The 19,612-nt window shown below is 38.6% G+C and overlaps 1 protein-coding gene across 2 annotated transcripts in view; it reads left to right on the forward strand.

Annotated features, from left to right (window-relative positions):
• DCAF5 (DDB1 and CUL4 associated factor 5) overlaps positions 1 to 19,612 on the forward strand; it is a 74,451-nt gene that overhangs the window by 8,370 nt on the left and 46,469 nt on the right. For both annotated transcript variants that reach the window (XM_074148793.1, XM_074148794.1), the window contains exons 2-5: positions 2,607 to 2,750; positions 7,041 to 7,077; positions 8,730 to 8,869; positions 13,224 to 13,353. In XM_074148793.1, the coding sequence (XP_074004894.1) occupies positions 2,607 to 2,750; positions 7,041 to 7,077; positions 8,730 to 8,869; positions 13,224 to 13,353 (451 nt within the window). The remainder of the gene's footprint in view (positions 1 to 2,606; positions 2,751 to 7,040; positions 7,078 to 8,729; positions 8,870 to 13,223; positions 13,354 to 19,612) is intronic.

Below are 19,612 nucleotides of genomic sequence, written 5' to 3' on the forward strand. Positions count from 1 at the left end.
GGGCTTTTTCTTCCTGGTGAAACTGGCCTTAAATCAGAAGTATTTCTGGAGTAGCTGAATTGGAGTTAGAACGGAACATACTTCCAATGCAGTTAACGTTAGCATTTTATTAAACATTTCTGTCTCAGTGCGGTATGAGAGGAATAAAACTGAGGCATGAAACTGGAGTGTAAAAGTTCTCAAAGACGAGTATGTGCAAGGCAATATGTAGACACAGAAGGGACAGAATTGCATGAATGTGGGGAGCATTTAAAAGCTCCTGAACCATGGAACATGTGCCACCACAAAGGCAAACATAGTTCTCAAACTGCTGTAGTGGATACTCAATAGTGGGGCCCTTTGTACCAAAGTCGCGTGTCTGGGAAGAGAGACATCTGGATTCAGTAGGAAAAGTTGTTTCTTAGCTGGAGGCAGAGGAAACAGGTAGTAAGGTATAGGAACTTATTAAAAAAAAAAGGTTGTGGCAACTTTTAATAGTCAAAGACTTTTCTGCATGGGTTGCAATTTATCCTCTTCCTACCATATTGTATGTGTGCTAGAAACCACAGTAATGTTTGTTGTCTTTGGATATCTTCACTGTTTTGGTTAGTATCTGGACTAGGTGTGTAGTGGAAATGAATATGAGTTTGCCGTTAAAGTGAGACACCTGCATGGCTGTGCTATAAAGTAGGAGGATGTGTAGACTTTCTACAGTGGTTTTGCAAATTGTTTTGCTATGGTAACAATTAATAGCAGTGTGTTACTTTGTTTTGCTCTGAAATGTCTTTTACAGAAGTCTTGAAAGACAATAAATGTAATCTGATAGAAGCAATATTGATGTTCACCAGCCTTAAATGTTGCTTAAATTGTTTGCCAGGTAGCGATAACATTAAGACCTGGCTGTTGGCAGCTTTGGAAACTAACCACTGTAAGTGTGACAATCATGTCTTGATTTTAGTGTGACTAACGTGGTCATATGTTTTCAGCAGTCATGTATTTCTCTGTGTCCTTATTACTAGCTCATCTGCAATCATTAGGGTGCAAATACAACTTTCTCTCCTGTTTCTAGACAGAAAGGAATCTAAGGTCCCATCAGTTTCACTGACCATAAATTACTGTGAGTTTTCTGGACCCATCACATTTGACTCTTATTCCTGGTAGTTATCAAATGCATCTCAAATCTTTTTATTGTGTATTCTTGTTTGCTCTGTAAAGTATAAGATCAGGAGGAGAAATACACAATTAATTTCATGGAGCATGGGTAAGCATAACATGCAGCTGTACTGTCTATCAAAGTGATTGTCATAAAATCTGTTAGGAGACTTAAAGGCTGAAAGACTGTTAACTTAAAGGATGTTTGACATAACTCAGTTCCATGGGAAAACTTCTTAATAGCATCATATGATGCAAAAGGTTTTAAGAAATCTGATTAACAGTAGTCATGAATTCTATTTATGCATTTACCTCTTCTTGAAGTAAACTGCAGACCAATTAATTTCAGTTTCCTTTTGTCTGTTTCATGCCTTTTTCCTTCTGGATAGCAGCTCAGAAGGCGCTGAGTTAATGCTTTTGATTGTGCAAAGAAGCAGTAAAATGTTTTAACCGAAATCAGCATGTGGCACTTCTGACTTTTGATGCCATTCTTTTTCGTTTGTTATTAAAGACAGATACAAAAAATATTTTGAGTCTGACTTGAAGAAGCTTCATTCAGATTCTTACAGGCATCCAAAATTGATGTTGAGAGTGCTATCAATATACAATAGTATCATGAATTTTTTTCTGTTCCTAATAAACAATAGTTGAATGCAATTGAAGCATGAACAGTCTAACATTTATTTTATATCTGACTGTTTACCAGACAAAGAAGGAGGCACTTAAATATATTTGGGCATACTGGGCATCTCTGAACTGAGAACTGCACCCAGGCAAGCGATTAGAAGTACAGCAAGTTCTAAAGCGAGAAGAGAGTTGAACTTCTTTTCCCTGGTTAATGTCTTTGTCAGGAGTTTGTCTCGGAAGCATCTGTCTTAACCTTTAGAAATCTAGACACGTGACATAACTGTGCATGCTGAAGACTTCTGACTGCTTCAGTATAACTTTTTTATGGCCACAGGTCAGTCCTGTAGCCAACCTATGCTATGAAGGCTTTGCAAAGACTGCTAGAGGAGATACAGGTGTTGGTGAAAGGGGAAAAAAAGTTTCTGTTTTTGGAATAACATAAGCGATGCTGCAACAAGGAGTTGGTGTAGAAGCATTTTGCCAACTTGCATATGTTAATTTGGCATGTAATTCATCTACAGCTTGCCACAGAATTTTACATACCAGTAAAATTCTGAGTCTCCAGGTTGCTATAGTTGTCACTATGTGTTGGCAGAATGGCAGCTGTTTAATCCAAACTCTTCTTGCTGATTCCTCTGTTTTCATTAATATTAATTGAATACCTGATTGCATGGCGTCTTAATGTAAATGCGTGTCTATATATCCAAACCCTTGCGAGGTATAAATTCTTTCATGCTAATTAGGGTTTAGCAAAGCCTTTTATGAATAACTGCAGAGTTAAATAACTTGTCTGTCATCAGTTTACACATAGCTCAGGCAGTAATGCACATTTCCTTTCTTTCTTCTAGGAGGGGATGATCGCCGAGTCTTACTGTGGCATATGGAAGAAGCCATCCACTCAAGAGTTAAACCAGTTCAGCTGAAAGGGGAGCATCACTCTAATATCTTCTGCCTAGCTTTCAACAGCGGCAATACAAAAGTGTTCTCTGGAGGTAAGGAAGGAAGAGCACCCTGATTTCACAGGGGTTTGTATTGTGAATGCCTTAGAATAGAAGCCATGAGCAAGATCCTGCCCCACATGAAAAGTCTTTTCCATAGTCCCCTAAGGAGCTGGAAGGTGTCCTTAATCATCAGCTGAAGGCTCTTTGGGAACAGGAAATTCTTTAGCTAGCACAACGTTTTCAATTTTGTCATGCTGCTCCTTTTCCCAAACCCTGGTGTAAGCGCATCATTTCTTGAGCTATCATGAGAATCCTGGGTCTGGTTTGCCTCTACTTGTGCTGCAGACTGTGGAACGTGGTCGTTGTTACTCCCTCTTAGCTGTACTGAGAGCAGACCCTGCATCCTCTCTGGCACTCAAGCCTGATGCTTGAAAATCTCTGCTGCTACTAGCTGATTTTAATGCGCCCTTAGATGGCTAATGAAGGGCTGTTGCCATCTATTGGTGAATCACTTTTTTTCAGACCTCGTTTCAGTCCTCACTATGTAAGTGTCTGCCTTTTAGAAGTGTTGGTATGCTGTTGGCTCTAATTTGCCTTGATACTTTTCATCTTTTTTATTATAAATCAACTTAACAGAAAGTTTAATTCAGTTTTAAAACTAGTATAAGGAAAGTGGACATGTACTTGTTCTGGGGTAATAATTCCTAAAGTTCAGGCTCATTTCACCACTTGATTTTTGAAGTGTTGAAGTAGGGAGGAAAATTGAAGTGAGAAGAAAAAGGCACAAGAGAGAAAATGAAGTACAGCAGAAAATGACACTGACTGTATTTTGACAATCTGATATGATAATAGAATGGACAGGAATTTGTATCTTTCATCAGTATGTCCATTAACATACAGCTAGACTTATTTTAGGATATTATGAGACTACTTGGTCTGAGCCCATCATTGTCTTTTTGAACCAATATTTGTGAACTGGAAATCAATGCTATAAATTGCTTCTAAGCCCATGTGAACAGTGGAAGCTTCGCAGCCTTCAATGTTCTGTTAAAACAATAGCAACCCCTAGAAAAAAAGACATGACAAAGCTTAAGATGGTGTCAAGTTTTAAGGGTGAAATGATTCAGATATACTTCTCAGGTGGAGAAAACCCCAAAAATGTCAAATAGTGATGCCAGTCTTCTGATTCTGGGGACTGCTGTTTATTTTTTGAGAAAGATGGCAGTCCGCACTGTCTTCAAATGAATGTATCTGCGTGAGTGATTCCAATGAAATTTTGGGCTGGAGTCTATTTTACTTTAGTTTGAATTCAGACAAATGGAACCTTACGTGAATATTCAAGGAACGAACTGTGCTAAATCTTGCTGGAGCACTTGTAATGGTATTTTCTCCTTTCCAACTCAACCCCTCTATCCATTGGGCCCTGCTGTCAGAGGCTATTGCTTTCACAGAAAGGGCAATAGAGGGGTTTGACTGTACTGTGCCACTGCAATTAACACCTGCAGTTAAGGATTAACATCATTCATTATGGTGGATTTTTGCTAAGATGCCAGGTTAGATGAGCTGTGACAGCTGATGCACAGACAAACTGGCCATTCTCATCTCTTTTTCCTCCTCCAGTTTGCATAAACACACTGTACCTCTGCCAGAAATTATTTCCATTGGAGGAGTCAGGAACTCTTTCAGCTGCTCCATCAAGACTCACAGAGCTCATCTGCAGGGGCTGTGAGTCTGACTCTTGGATCCCTTGTTAAGAGTCATTTTGCTGCATGGCCTAGATGTACCATCTGTTTTATCTCTGTCAGTAAAATGGGGCTAACTATATTTATTCACTCTACAATGTTCTGGATTCTTAAAAGGTCTGAGAGAATTGTCTGTCCTAAGATCTATTGGTTGTGTCACACACACACACACACACACCCCCACCCCCCAATACTGAAGTTGGAGTGATATTCAGATCATGGAAGTCAGAATACTTAAAAAACCTAAAAATTACATTATGGAAACTAGCACAAGGTGCACAGAACTCAATTCATTCTTGTAAATAAAGCTGCCAATGACTAATGGCTTAGGATCTGATGACCTTTCCCTAAAGCAGCTCTTGATAGCAGAGGAGAAAGTATTTTCCACTTCAGTACAAATTGAATTGCATCCAAGGAATTTCAAAGCTCTGTGCTTTGAAGGAGCGCATGCGTAGCATGCACCACATGGAGCCATTACAAAACTGGAAGGCAGAAACTGAGTGGACAGTGTTTTGCCTGTAATCTCTGGAGACAAAAAAACCTGTCTTAAGATACCAAAGAAGTTCCCATCCCTGAAGAATGCCATTTCCCTTCCACACACACTCAGACTAGAGCAGCATTTGAAATGAAAGATCTCCTCTTAGTAAACTGCATGGACTCCTTTTTTTTTTTTTTTTTTTTTTTTTTTGCATTTAATGTTAGATATATGAAAAGCTGAAATAAACCTAAAGGGAACTCTGTTTCGGTAGAGGCTTGATGTGACAGATAGAGGGTTTAGGCCACATTAGCTGTGCTCCTCTGTATGTGCTCTGCAGTATTTCATCCTCACAGGTGTGACTGAAGGGAATGGCAGATACTTCCTGTCTTTCTGATTGTCGTAACTGCAGTTATCAAAGCAAGAGAGATTATAAATTGGAGAGTTGTGTGTACAATTGCAGCCCAGTTATTCTCGATGAAGAGTGAACTCTCCTGTGTTAAAGTAAAACAATGTAAGTGGGAACCTTACTGGGCTGAACAGCAGTGATGTTTTCTGCAGGGATGAATCCTTACCAGAAGCAACCAAGCAGTTTGTGGTTAGATTTTTGTCACCGCCGCCTCCTCCTACACACAAAACAGAAGCAGTGGTTGTTCCACACAACCTCCTTCTTTTGTTCCCATTTTGGAGCTTGTGATGGAAGGGAAAGTCGATCCCATGATGACTAGAGGCCTGAAGCCAGGCATCTAGAATGATTCTTGTGCTCATACTGTATGGAGAGTGAGGAGCAGGAGCGTCTGCTGGAGGAAATTTTGTCACTGGAGAAACTAGGCTACGCTTTTCCTTGATGAAATACATAGGCACTAGAGTAATTTTACTAGGTATAAATACTAGGTATATATGCTTGCAACATATAATGGGCAGTTTCCATTGCAATTAATGATCAAAGGACGCTTACACATAAGTGACTTGTTTATTGTACCATGGAAAAGATGAGCTACTGCAAGTAATCTAAGGCTGGCACGATTTAACTAGGAGCCTGTGCAAAGAGCAAGTGGATGTAGAAAAATCTCACACCTCATTAGTCGAAGAGAAACTTTCTCATATTTCTTCTGTTGGGACAGAATACAAGTTGAAATGTGCGTGGGATAAATGAAAACTGAGTCAACTGAACACCTAAGAATGATAACATGAAATCTTGCTCCTTCTAAAGCTTTGGTGTACATGAGGAAAGCTTCACAACTTGATGTCACAATTACAAAGACATACCGAGCATATCAATATGACTTTGTGGGCTTTCTGGTTTTTTCTTCTGAATTAAATATAAACATGCGTTTCCTTAAATATTTCTAAAGAGGAGGTGCCAAATTAGATAAATTAATATTCAGTACAGAGACTAAAAAAAAAAAAAAATACTCTGTTGCTGTAGCTTGAAAAACACTGCATGAGCCAGTGGAATTACTTTGTAGCTGTGACCCTCTTAGTGTGCATGCATGTGGTTAGTGTCCATTGTATTCAGTGGATGTGATCAAAGAAAAGTGACATGATTGTCTGGTTACTTGGTTTTTGTTAATACAAAAGAAATCATACTGGCTGTCATGTTCGTGCCTTCTCAATGGTTGCAAAACCCTGAATGCTGACAGTGTGAACTGGCGACATCTGAGCTGGGAGTCCAGTGCATTTTGCTTATGGCATCTCTTTTCACCTTCCACTATCTTTTTATGGAGCTTCCTCTGAGCAGGAAAAAAGGTGCATTCACATCAGTTAGAGGTGTTCTGCTGCATCATGTAATATTCTTCTCTTTACTGCAAATGTTGCAAAACTCAAGCTCAAACCGAACAAAGAATGATCAGTAACACAGTCAAGTAGAATTATTTGTTGAGCCAGTAGGAGATGGAATGGATTAGTGCATTTGATCATGACTGGAAATGTCACATGGAGCCTTTCACATAAATGAGCAGAGGGCTGACCTCTTGGCAACTGAACTGGTCTTCTCTCTGCTTCAGTTTTGTTTTTGAAATAGAAAATTTAAAAAAAAAGACATTTGTTGTTTTTTATTTCTTTCACTATACTGCTTTTTAACCACTGGAACATGATTTTAAGTGTTTATATTTCTCTTTATAGGCAATGATGAGCAAGTTATACTCCATGATGTTGAAAGGTAAATACACAGTTTGTGTTTCCACTTCTTCAAGAGCTCCCTTAATGTCAACTCACTGGAGGAACTTTTTGTTTTAAATTAATGGTCTGGGAGAAGAGCACAGTGTTTTAATCCTGAAACATGCCTTTTATTTATCTAAATTCATATCTGGCATGAAGTATTCCCCATCACCCCATTTATGTGGTGTTGGGTTTTTTTTAGCGCTCAGGTTGTGCATCGTTTTGACCTCGGGAAAGAGAATGGTTATTAAATACATACGCTGTCCTGCAGACAGCATAGTAGGTTCTGAGTAGATTCTGAGCCAGATTATTTTGGCACATGTACAAGTATTGTGGCACATATGGGCTTTTTGTTTGTTTTTTCAAAACACTCACCTGACTTGTATTTAAGACAGCTAATGCTTGGCCTACCTACCTACCTTCTAAAACTTTGGCTGCAGCTGCCTGATTCTCCAGACTAATGTGAAGCATATTTATTTTGATACTTACTTTTTACCAAAAATGCAAAGCAGTTGGGAATTAGGCTTTGTTGTGCTACATCAAGATTAGGCTGTTAGTCAAAATATAATTAATACAGTAGTGGTAATGTATTAGATTGGAGTTCTCTAGATATCCTGTCTTTTGAGCTTGCTGCTTTTGAAGTAGAAAAACTGTGAAGTTTAAATTTTGGCCTGTACTAATAACTTTCTACTGATTTAAGCAAAGACCATTTAAATAACTCGAACTCAAGAAAATCGAGTATAAAATTAAAAGCAGGAAGAGATATATGTAAGAACAGAGAAATATAAAACCTTAAATCTTTTTGAGTTGCCTGAATCCTGGTTAACATAATTTGGACATAATTCTTGCTAGGTTTGTCTAAAGCCTTTTGCATTGAACTGATCAATGTACATCTGCCTTCCATCACACTTTGTATCTACTTCTTGTATAAATCTTACATGAGAGACGGGCAAAAGCAAATTTGTTTTATTCTTCTAATGCTTTCTCAGGAATGTGATGTTGTTTGGTGGTTTGTTTTGGTTTGTTTTTTTTTTTTATTTTTGTTTTGTTTTGACTTTTTGTGATTTTGAGGGGCTTTTTGGGTACATCTTTTTTGTGCACTTTTTGTTTAGTTTGGGCTTGGGAGGGTTTTTTGGTGTTTTGGTTTTGTTGATTTTTTTTTTTTTTTTTTTAATTAAATGTGGAAATGTCAAAATTTTAGATGGCACTGTTTATTGTGTTCTGACTTCTCAAGCTTCTACAAGATCTTGGTCCTTGACAATTTTCTATATAACATGTTTTTTCCTGCTATGTCTCTTATTAAAAAAGCCAGCTGGAAAGTTGCTCTTTTGTGAGCTTCAACTGAACTTTTGGATGATGCAGAAGCCTGTATTAAAGAATTAACTTCTGTCTTGTTTTCTTTTTCACATGAAATAGTAAAAATTTAGTTCTCAGGTCTCAAGACCTCTTTCCCTTTCCCATTACCTCTTCCCAAACTTAATCTAGTACAACGCGATTTCTGTTTGTTTTTTACTCTAATTAAACAAAAGGGTCTTATGAAGTTGCATAAACCTTGTCACTAAGTAGTAATAGGTAGATAAAGCTGTAAGTACTTTGCTTTTTAAAACAACAGCAAATGAAGGAAGAATGATAATATTGTGTGTCTTTTTCCAGCACTGAGACCTTGGATGTGTTCGCTCATGAAGATGCAGTGTACGGCCTTTCAGTGAGTCCAGTAAATGACAACATCTTTGCCAGTTCATCAGATGATGGCCGGGTTCTTATTTGGGACATCCGAGAGTCTTCCCATGGAGGTGAGATCTCTAGATGGAAAAGATGATTGATTTCAGAAGAATTTGGGCAAGGCAGGGAAGGAAAACATTATGTTTCTCTGGGGCAATCAAGGCAGGGAGTGCTGGAGTGACAGTGAGGCATAATTCTTGTGGCCAGTGGTAGGCAAGCCCTGGTCTTTACAGTCCAGTGTCACTGTCTTAAATGACTTCATAAAGTACCAGTGTACAGTGCAGGCTATCATAGAACTTAGTATGAATAGGTTCTAACTTGAGTAAAGAAGCAGCGGAGGACATGTTTGTCCACTAAAAACGTCTTGCTAAACTTGAAGTCAATTAGGAATGTGGAGTATTTTTTTGTTTTGTTTTGTCTATAGCCTGGGATAAAAAATTTTTGGACATTAAGAAAGCTGTTATTTCGGTTTGAATAATTTTCCAAAGCTGTTTATATACTTCCCAGTGACGCCGAGAATTGTTCTTATGCATAATGTTTTCTGGTTGTATGGAAACTTAGAGCCCTTATGTGATAACAGGGAAGCTGAATTATTACTTCAATCTTTGTTTTGTAAAACAAAACTGAATACGGTTGTTTTATGTAACAAACCTGCAGCTTCTCAAAACACTGCAATCTGTGTTTTTACAGCTGCAGTTTTAAGGCTGAAGAATCTCAGTTTAGAATTGTAGTTACGTAAATTTGGAGAGCAATACTTCAGTAATTGAATTTCAGTATATGAATTCTTAAGTAATACTTCAGTAAATGAACTTTTTAGTGAGTTTACCCTATTCTAAAGAGGACAAAGCTGACAAATTAAAACTGAGCAATCTGCAGGAGTACAGAGTCTGGTTCCCTAGCTATAATAAACTTTCATCTTTCTTTGTAAGCTGATTAAATGCAATTGCCTTAACTCATCATTTCTATTGGTCTTACAGGAAAGTTGTTTATGGCATTGAAATCCAGCTTATGTATTTTGTGGCAATTTGTACACATTTACTATTGGGTCAAAATTGCTGTTTAACTGAATTAGCTTTTTCCGTACTTAGTGAATTTGATAACTTCTCTAGACTGAGATTCTGTCTCGTCTTGATTAGGAAATGAAAGCTGAAACAAGACATACTTTATAGTCTTATAAGAATCTTTTAGAGCCTCTAGTACCATGAGGGCTTCATTGAACATGACTAACCAGAATTAGGTCTCTCTTGATAAGCTCCACCAGAATACTTGGAGTAGATTACTTATTGATGTCTTCCCCTTCCCAAGAACATTACCTTTGTATAAATGAAAATTAAAGGTAATAGTACTGCATTCAATTTTCAGTATTCTGATTCTTATTGTGAATTCAGATTCTCTGTGCAATTGTGGTACCCCCTTATCTCTTTCTCATCTGGTAATTTTGTTAAAACATTCTGAAAAATAATGCACACAGTATATGTATGTCACAGACTTTAATAAAAATATCTATAGTATCTCTTCTCTGGAACAGTCTCTGAGGAGCTCATTGGGCTCCCTCTTACTCAGAAGCCCCTTACAAGCACAGTGAACTGTTGTCTTTCCTTCAGCCAGTTTTTTACCCCATTCAACTCCCTTGGCTAATCCCAACTGCCTGTAGCTAAACTTGATACTATACCACATGTGAAATTAGTCCTGATTAGATCTACCTCTTTTCCCCTGTATAAAAGGTCAGTTACTTTATCAACAAAAGGCACCACATTAGTCAGATGTGACTAATTTACCTTTGGTAAATCCAAGTGTCACTTCATCCCTATGTGTCCGTTTTTGTAATATCCAAGTAATGAGACCAGACACTGAATATGGCTTCCAAATTAGAAATGGTGAAATGCTCCTTTATTGCCTTCTCCTGAACTCTGCACCATGAAGATCTGTCTCTGATAAGAGAACAACCTGTTGCTGACAGCGGATGCCAGCAGTCAGTGCGACTGCCTGCTTAAATGCATCTGTATGAAACTTCTCAGTATTGTAAGCTGATGTCCCATCTGATCTGAGTTTCTGAAATTGTATGAAATGAGGTTTGTCCTTCTTTGTTGTAGTTAAGCCTTGCTACTGCTTTTACTGTTGCTGAGACTTTGAATGAGAAGGCTGCACCAGTGAAAATGGAGTGAAGAAGTGCTGGCTGTGGTACATTTGGGGCTTTTTTGGAGTAGTGTCTTACTTAGGTTCTCTGAATTTTAAATAAAGGGCTTTTGCTAGGAGTCCTGAGTCAGCATTTGTGTGTGAGCCCTGCCAATGTTTACTACAATATAATGCTTTTCACTGGGGTAATCTCCTTGTTTGCAATGGTATTGTCATGGGAATAGGTGTTATGCCTGCCAGCCTTAAGTATAGTTAGTTACCCTGAGTGGCCAGCTCATTAAAATCTTGGAAATAACCTCCTGGTTTAAAATAGCGCATTAAAAGAAGCTGGAAAAGGAGTTTCATTCCCTTTCTGTTTCTACCTGTCTTTCACTGTTGAGTGATTTATGCAATAATTTTTATAAACCCACTTTTAATTTTTGTTAGAGATGGTGTTGAGCTTCTCCCTTGAGAAACATTTTCATACTCCAGTGTATAAGAGCTACAATTGTGAATGAGCATAAAGAACAATAAAAAAGTAATCCCCCTGCTTTTCATTAAAGTGACTTAGTGCTTCATTAGTTTAACTCCTGTGATCTCTTTAATTTGACAGGCTGAAAGGACACTTTTGATATCTTAGAAGAAAACTCTGGTACCAGGGCAGGCTATTTATAATAAAGGGGTGAAGGAAAACACCAGTAATTAGTGACAATGATTTGACTAAACAAAGGTACACAAATTGAAAGTTTGTTTTAAAAACCAGCTCCTTTATTTGGCAATCTGATAATGTTTATATCTCCACTTGGCTAATGCAGGCCATTGCTTCTCGGTGGGGGCTGCCATTTTAATAATGCAGCCTTTTATGTCCCAGCGGGGATCTGATTTGATGATGCAAATGTAGAAGGTCGGTTTTGGTGTTAAACCTCATTTGGAGCTGCTGGCAGACCAACAGCAGTCTCTAAAGCCTTGGTACAGACTGGCAGAACAAAAGTTTGCTCCTGTTCTTCCTTTTACCTCTGCCTCCTTTGACAATTAATAGCACCAGGGAGCTTCAGCCATGGTCAGAGACCTTTGTTTTGATCCCTGCAAAATGAACACTGAAAAGGAAAGTCCCTGTGTCAAAAAGCTTGTGATAGAGCATAAGAGGAGGATACAGATGGGGCAGGACAAGTAAACGTTAATTCTGTCTCAATTGCTTGATGGGCAGTAGTTCAGAAGGAATTGGGAATTTGGGAGGGTTATCTTAATGAGGAATACGAGGAAAGAAAATGAAGTACCTTTGGAGGCGCTTGTGGGTCTAAAGGTGCCTGCACACAGTGGCTCAAATAAGAGCAGTAAGAGAGTCTCCCAAGCACATGAGCAGCACAGTGGTTGCATCAAAGCAAACAGTGAATGGAAAAGTCTGGCCTAATCCCTGGCTCAAAGTAGGCATTGACTCTGGTTTCTTAGTTGAGTGAAAGAGTGGCAGCATGCCACAAAAGATACAGACAACAAAAAGAATTAGGCTATGCCTAAAGCCATAAAGCCTAGCAGAAACGTACAGAGAAGGGTGACAATCCAGGCTTTTTCCCACTCTTTGTGGAGGCAGCATTTTGACAGTATGAATAGGGCAGAGAAGCAGCCAAACACAGTCTTATTGCACTAATCGAGATGAGAGGGAGAGAGTCTGGATGAGCATGTTTTTAACTCTGTGCGTGAGCAGCAAAATCCAACTGTTAACATTTTTATGCAAGAGGAACACCCTTCTTGTCTACTATGCAATACTTGAGATGTGGCAGGCTTCTCTTCTCAGGGTAGGCAGCTTGCTTTGAGCTGAGTTCCATACAGGCTTATTTCACTTTCTGTAATATTATTCTCCCATGTAAGCAGTTGCTGCTACACTTACAGTTTGGGTGGTCATCAATGGCTGTGGAAGCTTCCAGGTATATATTGCTTGGAAACTTTCAGAAGCCCCCTTGTATGTAGTCCTTCTTAGGTGACCGTTTGGTCATGAACCTTAAGAAGATTCATATACTTGATCTTCAAGTGGCTAGTTTTAAACTCTGATAACCTTCCATAAGCAAAATGCTGTCTTGAAATCCAGTATGTGTCCTTTTCCATATTTAGACAAAGTTAATGTACGCGTGGGTGGATTTTAAAACCTCACTTTTTATATTGCTTTGGATGTGTCAGCTTGAGAAATGGTTTGAACATGTCTCCGTATCTTCAGATCTTGTTATGCTGTTTCCATATTAGGCTGCCAAACTCACTGCATTGAACAGTTGTATGTATTGTTTGTTCTTATGTCTGAAATCTTAATTTTTTCAACAGACCCCTTCTGCTTGGCACACTACCCATCAGCCTTTCACAGTGTGATGTTTAATCCAGTAGAACCCAGATTACTGGCTACTGCCAACTCTAAGGAGGGTGTGGGACTCTGGGATATTCGTAAACCTCAGAGGTAAGATTTGGCTGTCCTTGTTAGCCTTGTTTTATGCTGTGCTATCTCTTTCCCTTGAGAGGTGATGGCATGCCACTATTTTTTTTTTAAGTCAGAACATATGATGGTAAGAAAAGATGCAGAACAAAGTTAATAGCAATGTTAGTAATGCTGAATTCAATTATTTTGCAAAATTAACATTCTTCTTCATATGTGCAATCTAATTTGATTTAAAAGGGGGCTAGGTCTTCAATGTTAAGGTAAGTGGTTTTTTGGAAGCCTCTCTGGCCTCACCGCTGCAGATTAACTCGTATTGTTGTGTCAAGTTTGCATCATTATGTTTAGCACTGGCTTGCTAATACTGGCAGAAGCCATGGTGGGCACTGCCTGGTTTACAGTTTGTTTATTCTACCCAGCTAAGTTTTCAGTGGCTGACCAGAGATTATGGTCGAGGGAGCTTTTTACTCAACACTTAAGAGTTTTATGACTTCCTAAACACCTGGATAATCAGTTTGGCTGCATAATGTGCTTTCAGATTTGCATAGGACTTTAAACAAATGAAGAGAATAAATTTGCAGCATGAAGTGTGGTCAGACTGAGTTTTAAAGTGGATGTATGTGCAATGTCTGACACCAGTTTCGCGTGCATGAGAGATTAAGCTTCTGTTGAAGTCTTTTTCAATCTTTCAGATTTTGAAAGTAATTTCCATTTTTTATCATAATAATCAGAAAAAAGTTTGAGCACCTCAATTAGATGTTTCTCTCACCCCACCAACTTTTATGTTTACATACTTCCAGTTACAAGTGTAAGTGTAGAAACGATAATTTCAAAAAAGTAAAAAGAGAGGAAAACAGGTGGTACATTTATAGTGCAGTAGCCTCAGCTATTTAAAATTTTTCATAGTGTACACTTGACTCTCCCCTTATTGGTGAATTTCTTGGAATACCTAGAAGCACATATCACTAAATATTCTTGCTTTTGTACTATATAGACACTAAAAGCAATCTCATACAGAGATAATTATAACTGGCTTAAAAAAAATCGAAATGTTTAGACATCCATTACAATAGCAACCAAATTATGGTTTCAGGAGGATTTATTATTCTTAAATTGTAAACATTAATGGTTTGAATTGATTTTTGGTTTTAAGCTTAAATCAGAATTTGCACGCTCATGCTGATGGCTCTAGAGCTCACTCACATTTGTGAAGTTTGCCAGAGCCCTTGTTGGCAGCTCTTCTACAGTCTGCTATCATCAAATTTAGGTTTGATGAAACTTAACTGGAAGGGAGTTAGGAAGTTGCCTAAGCTATATGCTCTTATCCTTGTCAAATTCCTTATGTCTGGGTCTTAGTGAGTGACTTCCTAACATCAAAGTAACGTCAGCATTTACTGGATAGAGGGAGAGAAATACATGACATTAGGGTTATTTTGCTCTTACAAAACATGTTTCTTGTTTGGTTTTTTTCCCCATAAAATTTCTGACATTTTAACTTCAGTTCATGTCTGGTTTTTCCTTGTGAACTAATACAGACAATGTTGGCTTCCTCTTGCCAAGCCAGCTGGCCTCATACTGGTTTTGCAGGATTCTTTGTTTTTCAGCTTCTACCTCAATTTTATGGTTTAAGAACTTCTGCAGGTTGTGCTGGTCTTATTTTCAAAAGGGAGTTACCCCAAAAATGTCTCTCTTCAGACATTTTTTCTCAGAGTTTGAATATAAAAAAAATTATGTTGGTGGAGTGCTATATCTGATATCAATAGAAATCCTATATGGATGCAAAATTTAGATGAAGTCTTTCACTTGGGTAGCAAAATGAAATGGGATCACCCCTGGAAAGGTTGTACAAGGCTAACAAGAATAGAGAGAGGAAGTGAGTATCACTAAGGATACAAGCACTGGCCCTGATAAATGCAGAAGCAGATTACTTGAGGAAGGAATTCTCCTCTTAAAAATTTTAACAGCTGCTTTCTAATAGCAGAAATGGTGCCTTTTTCTTATTTTTAGCTATCCTCATGAAGACTTTTATCTCCAAAAGTTTCTCAGTTTATATATAAAAGTGTTGATGAGCTATTTCTTGGGGTGGTAGCAGCTATAAGGTCATAGAAACTCAGAAGATCTCCAGTCTAGATGCTATCCTACCTTCTGCCTCAGTCCTAATCACAAGGCAAAGTGCTTGACGTGAGCTTGTTAGGGGCCACTGTGTGTGTATGGGATAATAGTCCATGCTCACACACATAAGGACACATTTTTAGCTGTATTGTGGCATTGTTCTTCCTAATACCAAGTATAAAATAGCTATAACAAAATTAAATTGGTACTGCTTATTGGCAAGTAATTCATATTTCTTCAGGCTTAGCACCAGTATGAAAGATTTAATAACCTTTGACAAATCTGAATTCTACAGTCTTTTTTTGACTGATGGGAGGGGAAAGGGTGCCTTACGTTATAACCTCTGTGACATCTTGAAGGCCTTGCACAATTTAATTTGGTGGAAGCTTGTATGCTTACATCTGATGGCCAAGAGCTACCCTTTCTCTGATCCTAATCTGATGAAAGTAAATCTTTCCAATTAAAAAACTAAGTGGTGACCGTTAAACATCATACCTTGCAACTACAGTGCTGAAATTCCTAGGTGCATAGGTCACACAACTTTTTCCATATGTAGGGAAAACACCCTTATTGTACAGCTGGACACACTGCATATACCATGCAGTCCGTTCCCTTAAGCACTGAATTTAAAGCATTTGCACCCACTTGGTGTGTTGCATTTTGTAAAATAGGCACGTGCTTCCTGCCTTAGGCTGAGCAAGCTGTAACTTCAATGAATGCAGGTGCTAAGTCTGCTCTCAGCTGCCACTTTCCTGGGACAGCCATCAGCTTTCCTCCTTTGCTTGATCAGAGCTGTGCCCAAAAGGTGGTGCAGAAGGGTATGCTTGGCTGAGGGAAAGAAAATGGCCCAAAGCGCTTTGCTGCCACTGCAGTTTGCTCTCGGGGAAGGGGCCTCTTCACAGTGAGCTGTGTCCTGCTAGCGGGCTGCCAAAGCCAGAGTCCCTCAGGTTGAAATAAATTAGACAGGATTTTCAGTCTTTAGTACAGAGCATTTGCCGAAACTCCCTCTGGTATCTATAGATCTAGTTTGTTAATCTAGAAATACGGAACTTGATTTTTTCATGTATTTGGAGCCAATTTACTTTGTCTTATAAGGAAACAATTTTATTAAATTGTAGATCAGTTAAGATATAATGCTTGCTGCAGTGAGGAAGTAGAAGCCAGAATTTAGATTTTCATCTGTGGGTTTTAGTTTGTTACAGTCTCTTCTGGGGAAAATACACTGTGAGCTTAATTGTCAGGAAAAAAATAAGTTTTTTGTTAAGAATGAAGTAATCCACATAATGCTGTAAGCACTTGTGGTAGACTTTACATAGAACTGAAGTTGGTATGTGAGGAAGTTTGTGTATATTTTCCGTATTCTTATTAATAATAAAGGACACGGTGTAGCTTCAGGTAAGATGTGTGCCAAAAGCATTTTGGCTGATTAATTTTATAGGCAGAATGGATTAAACAGCCCTGAAGTTCTCCGTAATCTAGGGATAAACAGGAAGCTGCCTGTGTAACTTGCATGCCAGAACACTAGCACAGCAAAGAAGCACTACTGCATCAGCTGCTTTTCTCATTACCAAAAAGTCTGCTAATAGTGGAAATCCTTGCTTCTCTACACGTTTGTAGCTCTATTTTATACTGTCATCAGTATCCAAGAAAATGTGACACTTCCTGAGGTACAGGAAGGATGAGGGAATAGAGACTTTTGGGGGACATGATGTAGAAGGATTAATTTGCTGGGATTGTTGAAGAGCACAATATATAACTATAGTATAAAATTGCTAGATCAGTCTATTCCTTCCCTAGCCTACCTTTTATTTCCTTTGCTGTGCATGAAGCTCACTTGTGAGAGACTTTATTTTATGCTGTAAACTGTCAAGGGAAATTCCTCCTTTCCTTCAGCGTTGATGTAATCCTTCATAATATTGTGGCCATCGTGGGAGGTTTTCCAGTCCTATTGTTCTTCCCATGGTGCTAGCAGAAATGGCTGGATCAGGTAATGTCTTGTCTTGTTTTGTCATGATGTGTGGTGGTGGGGTTCTGATTAGCAGTTGAATGGGTAGAAAGAAGGGGAAGAAGTGTAGGTGCTTTTAGATGTTTGCTGTGGATTGCCAAAATCGTACCTTCCAGTGGGTTAAGCAGGGCTGCAGCACTCCTCCAATGTGGGGAAGGTGAAATGGTGATACGTAGTTAATAATTTGCTGCTAGTATAACACTTCATGTAAAACTCATTTACCCTGACTACTGTACTGTTCTCTGTCAGTGGAAGCAGAATTAAACTGATGCAGCCACTACTTGGTTTGGTTCATAACTGGAGACTGTTCTGGGGAATCCTGCTGCTCCCCTGCAAAATCTAGAAAACAAATGGAAAGCCTGGAATTCTGAAGACTAGCTGTTTGTGGCAAATAACAGTACTGTAGCTAGCAATACCTTCATATACAACAGCACCGGTGCAGTAATACTCTTTACAGACCAAGGTGGGGTTTGATAAGCCCACAGCATTCAGCTGCCCTTCACTTATTTGAAGGGGATCAGGTTTAATGCTGAATTTCTGGTTTTAATCAACAGAGACTCCTCAGGTTGAGGTATAGTTTTATTTTGTTCAGCTTGATGATGCACTGTCAGAAAAGGGGTGATTTGCTGTTAACTTCTAAACTTGTATGGCACTCAGTGGAATATGGCTAATTGTGCTGTTTTAAATGAATAGCTCTGAATTTTCAAAATCTTGAATGGAGTAGTGATGTACTAGTAGGTTAGAGAATTCAGATATAGATTCCACTGCTTGTCAGAAACAAAGGAGCTGCATCTACTTATTTATCTGGAAAATCTGAGGATTTTTACACCAGAGTATATTTTTCCAAAATAGACGGCTCATCTCCAATTGGGTTATAGGAGAATTTGCCTTCTAGCTTGCTGTTACATGCCTCCAGCCAGGAGAGTTGTTTTTTTCTGCTTTGGACAGGCAACACTAAACACATCTAGAAATTCAAAATAAAATATTTTTAGGATTAGAGAAAAGTCCTGATTATGAGTAGATTTTACTCATATACTGTGAAATTGGTTAGCTTTCTGATGGGAAGCTGGGAGTGCTTTATGCTTCTCTACTACAGTGAAGAAGGTAATTGAAAGCCAGCATTTCTTGGCATGTGTGGGGAAATTTAGAGACAGCTCTGAATTGTGAAAAGTTTAGCTCACTTCAAATAGTCGTAATTTGATTAGTCTTGCTGACTGAGTCAGGATACAGAGGCGGATTCATTTTGCTTTTTCCAAAGTTCATTCACAGCTTGGTATCTCTTCTGTCTCGGATTTAGTGCAGCAATTGAGATTCCCCCCTTCTCTCCCAGTATACTAATAAGATCTGAATGTGGAATGGATCCTCAAAAATAGCATATGAAGCACTTTTAAAATAGAACTAATATAAGTCCAGCATGATTGCAAGTTGACTAGTGATTCTGGAAATTTTATTTTTCTATTTTTAGAACGTGTGAGTATTGCCATTCTTTCAGGTGGACGTTAAACTCAAACCGACTGTATTGTTTCATTTTTAAAAACAGTGCACTGAAAAGCTTAACTGTGGTCTTGATTAATGAGGCTGTTGGAAGGCACTCACACCACTAGATGGGGTCTGGAAGCTGTGCCTTTTTTAAGAAAATGAAAAAGGCAAGTCTGTGTATCTTAAACTCATTACAATAAAATATGTATTGCAAATATGTATTGTTATGGGATTGCTGGGGGTAACTCAACAAGTCAGTTTACATACATACTTCAAGCAACGACTATGTAATTCCAGTTATTTTTAGGTACTCCAGATCTCCCTTCCCCTTTTCCATGCAGCCCCATGCCCATCTCCTTCTTTTACTGAAATCAAAAGGCTTTTTTTTTTTTTCCTGAGAAAATATGATAATTATCCCCTTTAATTAATTGTTTTCCTTTGTTCACCCCACCCACCCCACCCCCCTACTTACGTCAACTGATCTGGAAGGTCTTGAGATCAAAATGATTATTGGTCTGTCCTATTAATGACCATCACATACTTTTAAACTGATTTTCATGCTACAAAAATGCTGTTCACAGAAGTGTTTTCTGGTTGTGATGGGAGTGTGGAGCCTGTGCTTTTTACACAGTGGGATCCATTTGTGAGTCCTAGCAAGTTGAGCTGGGTTCAAGGGCGCCCCAGTGA

This window comes from Numenius arquata, chromosome 6, assembly GCF_964106895.1.
Source record: "Numenius arquata chromosome 6, bNumArq3.hap1.1, whole genome shotgun sequence".
Classification (NCBI taxonomy): domain Eukaryota; kingdom Metazoa; phylum Chordata; class Aves; order Charadriiformes; family Scolopacidae; genus Numenius; species Numenius arquata.